Raw genomic sequence first — 7,853 nt, forward strand, 5'->3', positions numbered from 1 at the left:
CTTGGCCGGTAGATTTTTTCATCTACCGGTCCCCTTGGCAGGTGAGCCAAAAAGTTAGTTTACAGCCCTGGACATAAGTATTAAATACTTTGCTCTGGAACACACCTGTGAATACGTCTGACACTTCACTCGGCTGTCTCCTGGCTAATAAAATGAAAATCCTTATTTTATTTGAACGATTTCTCTTTTATCCTTCAGAACATGTGACTCTGTGAAATGGTCTGTTGATATGTGGTTTTAACAAAAGATTTTAAGTTATTGTCTCATAAAGAAAAAGTACAGGGTAGAAGCTGATGTGAAGCATAATTCAAACAGAAGACAAAGATCATTATGTGCACCATTACATTGAACCACCATCAGCCCAGAGAGCTGCAAGTGTAATGCCAATGAGGAGGACACACTGGGTTTGTTGTGTGTGCTACAGAAGGTAAAACAGAGAATAAGGCTCACTTTATGTTTTTCTGTCCTGCCTCCTATGATGTAAGAGCTGTACTTTTTAGTAAAATGACCTCTATCTATGTTCATTTTTTTTGGCCTGATGTTTATGAAAAACTTGAGCTGTGCTTTAGAAGGGGAACTTTCTTTCTTCTTTTCTTTTCTAGGTTATTTGCCCTGTTTGGGAGAGGAGAATATTTTGTTTATGACCAGGCTGTAAAATATCATGTCATTTTGTAATGAAATGAAGTGTGTGAGAACTGCAACTATATTTTGGTGTCTAATGAGGGTTGAACTAAATAAATTATATAGCTTGGCGGCCAGCCCAAATGAAGTCTCTGTGTGGGAAACACTCCAGTGTCTCCCTGGGGGTATTCCATCAGCATCGCTAAGGAAATCTGTGCTTTCTTGAATAAGCCGATTTAGAATTAACTCACTTCAGGCTCAAGCCGTTCCATTAACAAAATTTAGCCGAGCCTAGTCAATGTTAACTTAAACCACGCTTGAAAAAGCTGCATTACGCTACACTATTTAAGCAGTCCAGAGCAGTCGATTGTCCAAAAGAAGGGAAAAGAAGAGACGCCTTATTCTCAGCAGTGGAGCAAACCCTACTGATTAGGGTTACCACCCATCCTGTATAATACATGAATAATCTAATGTATGCAAGTAAAACTAAACCAGTTCCAGCTACAGGAGGACTGGAGAAGTTTATCAATGAGCAGTAACTGACGAGCGCTGCATGAGAAAATACATATATGCTCACCTTCGTCAGGTGAAGTCAGTAATACAGTGCTCCTATAGCTCACCTGGTAGAGCGCATATAATCAGTTCACACAAAACTCCAGTGGCATGGGTTTGAGCCCGACCTGTGGCATTTCCTGCATGTTATCCTCTCTCTCCCTGTGGCTATCAGAATAAAGGCAGTGAATGTTTAATTAATTATATATTGCTAAACGCAGCTGATATTATAGTCTTTGTTAGCCTATTTTACACAATAACCAATGTAGATAACGAGGCAATAATCAGCGGATTGATCATGCTAATATTCCATCCATTCACTTCGATTTTGGAGCTGAAGGTTAAGATAGTTATTTATTTTGTAATTCCAAATTATGATTGATAGACTATTAATATGACAATGAACAATTTCAAACCTCTACATAAATAACCATATCAATCTATCCTGTATAATTCATAAACATACAGCTACACATTTAAAGAAAACATGTTTTTTGTTACTGAGGAAAAAAGTATAAAGTATAAGTAACTATCCTTTTGTATTTAAGAGCCACATCTAATGTAAATCTAATGACTCCTTTGCTTTGCTGCTAACAGCTGCGGGGTTGACCCATGTATATCAATCACACTGTTAAGTGACTAACCCTAGTTTCCAAACACGGACATGAAAAAAGTGATGAGAGCGCAAAAAGACACTTGATGGAACTGTCTTTTGAGATTCTGTTTCCGGTTGTTGGAAATTAATTAAGCAATATCACATGATAGAGAGTGATGTTGTACTGAATATCAGCATGGCTATGATTCAGTTGTAGGTACGAGGCTGCAGAAGACAAATGCTTTTATACAACAGTTCTACGAGTGCCATATTAGTTAAGCATCAACAGATTATGATTTGTTTGTTTATTTCATCATTTATTTGGATACGCCGACACAAATAGTTCCGCAACTGGACTGGTACTGGACTGTTGCTAAGCAACACATAAACATTTTCCGGACTAGCACAGTTCACACTAGCTTGCTGATTTGTTTACATGTTACCTCAGGTGTGCGCTGAACTATCCAGGCTTCTTCCCTTCATCTTCTCCTGACAACCAGACATCATTTAATACAAATATTATTTCTGGAAGTATTTTCATCTTTTCAAAGTTTGTTACAATCTAAGACAGATAACGACCATGAATGTAATGCTGATTAACAGTTAATGGAACACCTGTAAAGCGGAGTGATACATGTAGTTCAAATAATAACTCCCTCTTTCTGAACACCTCCAAGACCAAGAAAATGGTCATGGACTTTCAGAGGTCTGGGCCCACCCTTCAGCCAGTCAACATTCGAGGGAAGGACATTGAGGTGGTGCACACTTATAAATACCTAGGTGTGCACCTGGACAGTATGGACAGTATCCCTGAACACGGATGCCATCTACCTGAAGGGGCAGAAACGGCTCTTTTTCCTCAGGAGGCTCAGGTCCTTTGACGTCTGCATTGAAATGCTGCACATGTTTTATCAGTCAGTGGTGGTCAGTGTACTTTTTTATGCTGCAGTCTGCTGGGGCAGCAGCATGTCAGACATAAACACAAAGAGACTGGATAAGCTGGTCGAAAAGGCTGGATCTGTGCTTAGCAGTAGTCTGGACTCACTCAGGACTGTTGTGGAGAGACGCATGCAATGTAAGATGGAGGCCATCTTGAACAATACCAACCATCCTCTCCACAACATTCTGGCAGGACAGAGAAGCAGCTACAGCTGCAGAAAACGTCTCATCTCACTGTGCTGCAGAACAGAGAGGTTCAGGAGATCCTTTGTTCCCACTGCCATCAGGCTATACAACACCTCAGCCAAAGGAAGTGGACTAATCTAATTATTATTGTTTATTTATTTTTAGCTGTTTTTTATTATCAACAATGAGCTAATGGACACATGAATTTCCCCTAAGGGATAAATAAAGTATCTATCTATTTATCTATCTATCTATCTATCGCAATCAGGATATTTGGCATAGATAGGTTTGAAATTTTGCAAACGTATCAGGAACACCTAACAGATGGACCAGAAGCCTGGAAGAAAAACCTCATGCCAAACTCCAGTCTAATCCAATCCATTTCCACCTGAAAATCTGGTGTTGGCTCACCAGCAAATGTTCTTAAAGGTTTAAACAACGCTTGAGACCCTGTGATTCTATGAGAGCCAGTGCTCATTTAGACAAACCGATGATCCACCAGGCAACATTTGTCTCCAATGACATGTTATCTAAATGTTAGAGCTGGTTCACAGTTACTCACGGCCACCCACCCTGGTGTATTATGGGGCAGGAGACTTTGGCCAGTCCAGGCCAATCCCTACCCAGTGGTATTCTCATAAGTAACGTTAAAGTGTATTGAATTGGACTGAATGCTCAGTAAGTACAACCTCTGTGTTTGAAAGTGTTATGAAGAGGAGTCTGGGTCAAAATTTAGAATGGTCCTACATGTCTTAATTTGAAACACTTGACTGTCTACAGAGGGCAGCTCTGTAACTACTCCTCCAGAAGGCGAACAATATACACCTTCAGATAATGAGAGACCTTAGATAACATCTGGACAGGTTAGCTTAAACCGACCGTATATAAACCACCGTTAATAGTTACTACAGCTTACATGTGGTCTGAAGGTCTCAGATTTAGAGATTCAGAAGCGGTTATCGCTCCTTTGGAGATCATGATAAGTAAAACAACAACAACATGTTAATGCAGGTGTGTTAAGTGTTGTAACATAGCTAAGTAAGAATATTATCATTAAATAAACAAAGATTTTTAATTTAATACACTTTTCTAAAAGCTTTCCCCCTAATGGTATAACCACAGTATTTCCCACTGATTCTAGTTTGGGAACAACTAGAACCAGGTCAAACGTGAAATGTGACGTGCTGTTAAATTGAGAACTTAGAGGTCAATAATAGAACCGAAACATCCATGGGAGTTCAGTTTTTCCTAAACGCTGTTGAATTATGTCAAACCACGAATGTGTGATTCCCTGTGTGTGAGAATCCGTTTAATTTTGAGATTTTTCAACGGAGTTTGGTGTGACGTTGCCTCCGTACAACACCAACTTATCCGAATGAAAAAAGTAACGATACACAGAGGGCTTAAAATGCATTTCAACTGCATCTGAAATGGCGATACAATGTCACACAGTTAAAAGTAAGAATTCAAAGTTGGTTACTTTTAACATTTTCTAATCACCTGAAACCTGATTTCGTTTACCGTTAGCTACATGGTCCACATCCAATCAATTGTTGTTATGAACGAGCAATAACAGGCGTCTCCATACCTGACTGGCTTTGTGGAACTGCTTCTTTAGTCCGGCCACAGACATCCTGTAACGTGTGACGCTTCACTTCTGCATGAAATGTTCCTCAAAATACGGAATAAACTGGTGATATCTACGTTAGAGAAAGCTCAAACCCAGTACACAACACCGCACTTATCAGTCACCACCGTTCAAGATTGCAGCAAGACCTGAGTCAAGTTCTCGCCGCAAAGCTTGACAATACCGGAAATACTTTTATCATCTTCAAAATAAAAGTTTCATCTCAAACACTGAAAATTGGCGCCTTACTTCCTTAATGTTATTGCTAATTTTTTTGCTGTTGTTTTACTGTGTGTCAGTGCGACTGGTTTTGTGACCAATCCACTTTTACTGTTTTCCACTATTCTCTATTCTCTATATGGTTGGATATATGTGATTTCTATACAAAAGCCCTTTTTTGTAATGTGAACTAGAGATACAGTAATTACTTCCTCAATAGAAGGTCCAATTGGCTGAACATACTCCATACACTAACACAAATAAGTCTGTTAAAAAACTACACTCTTGGGCCTCTCCAATAATTGCAGAGTAGCCTACATACTACATATAGCATTTAAATATCATTGTGTAATTTTCGCAAGGATACGTAACTTTTTGAAAGATTGTCGAACACTGGCCCGTTTCGGTTTTATTTTGAAACTACTGACCGGAAACGTGATGTACGTAGTCTTGCTTCATTTATCGAGTGGCGGAGGAGCAGAGGGTTTCCTGAATCGCAGAGATGTCGCCACTTCTAAAAGCCCATTGGCTGACAGCTGCTCGTGCGGAGGAAACCGCGGTGGAGAGGAATGATGACTTCAAAAGCGTCGGAAATATCTTGACAAACAACAACTGCTGGAAAAAAAGACAGGATTAAGCTAGCTCTGTAGTCGATAAAAATGACTTTTTACAGAAATAAGTGCAGTCTACTTGTCAGTGAAGTAAGAGACTCTGTTTAGTTAAATTCACAAAGGGTGGAATTGCCAGGCTCTTTAAGAATTTGTAAGTAGTTCATTAAACCTTTTTTTTGTCAAAATCCTATCAGATGGAACACCACAGCCTCATAGTTATGCTGCATACCACATAGCTGCAATGTCCTTTAGGTGCAATTTCACCTGCAGATCTTTGTTGTATGTCATGCCTCCTTCTTTCTTCCATACTTTCCAACTATTGTATATGATCATAGAGTACTTTCAACCTTCACAATACTCACACATTTTTGTCTTAATGTCCCATTTTTTTTATGTCTTCTCATAAGTTAAGACACTTAATAAATATACATTAGCTGAGCTCTCACACAGTTTCAAATAATAATGGGCCAAAATTTGGAGAATAAACCATTCAATTTGTCCACCTGTCGTGGACATACATTACAATATTAAGATGAAAATTGTTTCTGAAAGCTATGATTTGTTAAACAGCATTATTTGTTTTCTTTCAAGATATAAAAAAATAAAATATTGTACGTAAACCATCTGTTTTTAATGTTTTATTTTGGAGAAGATTGATGCAGTTTTTGATTTGCATATTATTGCCCCCCACTTAGCTACTGAACACACTAGATTATAGGCTACAGATATTTCACAGGATGATTGAATTATTTTAAAAATGTCAATATGACAGGGTAGACCCATGCATGACAGGGTGGGCACAAAAAGAAAACAAATTATGAGAAAATATTAAACTGAAACATTTATTCAACTATTAAAATGGATGCATTCTCAATCTATTTCAAATAAATAATTTCCCCCACAGAATTGAATTAGGTATATAAAAAATGTGATGATTCACATGAACACACATTCTTGAACAAACATCTTAGAAACTTAAAAACAAAATTTTTAAATGTGATGATTTGACTATATGTTACACACACTTTTAATAAGCACTGCATGGACAGAGCAAAATGTCATGTATCCTCTTATACAAATGTGAAGAAAACTAGAACATACACTGTTGCTCATGAAGTTGGAATTAAATATTTTTTTAGCGCCAAACAAATGTTATGCATGAATTCATTTCACCTGGGTAATTGGGACACATAATGTAATCACTGCACCTGGTCAAAAGTGATTACTGATGCATTTAAATGGAATAAACAGAGGATTGTGTCTGAAAACAACATTATTCCAACTTTATGGGCAACAGTGTATATCTCAAGAGACAAAAGCTTTTTATTCCTCCGTGCCTGCGACTGCCAGAGCTAGAGACTCAAAATGTCTGCAGTTAAAAAGTCCTCTGAGTACCTTATATGTTAATGTATGCTCTCATACAATAGATTCTATCCTTATCCAACATATTCATTTTCCATGTTGTGATTAAACTTGAGAACATGTTCATATTTTGTCAACATTGTCTTAAGAACATTTTTCATCTCCCCGCATGTACATTGAGACAGGTCCTGGTGGTTGTAAAGCAGCCTCAATGCAACAGCTGGAGGACAAACAGTCCTCATTTTGAGTAAAAATGACTCCTGAAGTTCTGCTGAGGTTAATTTGACTTGAAGCCAAATCAAGTTGATAGTTGATCTTTCAAACTTACAGTAATTTTAGTCTGTTAATGGCAAATAGCCTGGTGAAATGGCAAGTGGTGTATACGGAGGGCAGGCAGGCTCTGAGGTGGAGACTGGCAGCAGAGTGGGGTGGCAGAACACACAGAAGAACACAGGAACTCTGGAGACTCTGAGGCTGGCAAAGCCGCGAGGCCCACTGGCAAAATCTGAACACAAGAAAAAACGCAGGTAAGGAAAGCTCAAAAGCTGTATCACTGCAAGGCCCGCGCACTGGCAGCAACAAAACCTGCAGGCAAAAGACACACTAAAGAACACTGGAAACTAGAGCATGAGTAGCACTACCGTCGGACAGAACTATCTGGCACAGGAGTGGAGTCAAAGCCTGTTCCTCCTGTTCACAATAATTTCCTTTTGATTTCAAACTTCTCATATTAGTCTCTCCTGATTCAAATGTCTAAAATGATAATCGTCTTGAGTCCTCAGCAAACAGAGGAACAGCTGGGCTTCTGTTGTAGACAACAGAAAATGACCAGACTCCATATTATTTGTTTCTACAGCCAAGAATGTAAAGGCTCCTAACTAATCCACAACGTGCCCCTTTACTTCCAGGACTTTAAGAAGAGGGTGGGTGGTATTGCCAGATGTTCCCTCACAACAGTTTTAAACATCACAAGGGCTGTGTCATGTATGTTTTAACATGTTTAGTTTAACTTTAAGATCTCATGGTCTAAATGTATTTTATTTATGTTCTGTGCCACTTGCACCGTGTCAGTATTTGGTTGTGTTTTCTCACTTTGCTGCATAATTTCTAGACACTGTGCCTGTGGTTGAAAATTTTATTT

General features: G+C 38.7%; 1 protein-coding gene across 5 annotated transcripts in view; it reads right to left on the bottom strand.

Annotated features, from left to right (window-relative positions):
• The window catches only part of sh3gl3a (SH3-domain GRB2-like 3a), a 64,931-nt gene extending 60,252 nt beyond the window's left edge, over positions 1-4,679 (bottom strand). For all 5 annotated transcript variants that reach the window (XM_023425554.2, XM_087179107.1, XM_087179106.1 and 2 more), the window contains exon 1: positions 4,482-4,679. In XM_023425554.2, coding sequence (XP_023281322.1) covers positions 4,482-4,526 — 45 coding nt within the window. In that variant the 5' untranslated portion in view covers positions 4,527-4,679. The remainder of the gene's footprint in view (positions 1-4,481) is intronic.
• Between the last annotated feature and the right edge of the window lie 3,174 nt (positions 4,680-7,853).

This window comes from Seriola lalandi, unplaced genomic scaffold (assembly GCF_002814215.2).
Source record: "Seriola lalandi dorsalis isolate HSWRI2012SDOR001 ecotype SW California unplaced genomic scaffold, Sedor1 jcf7180002054784, whole genome shotgun sequence".
In the NCBI taxonomy this organism is placed as follows: domain Eukaryota; kingdom Metazoa; phylum Chordata; class Actinopteri; order Carangiformes; family Carangidae; genus Seriola; species Seriola lalandi.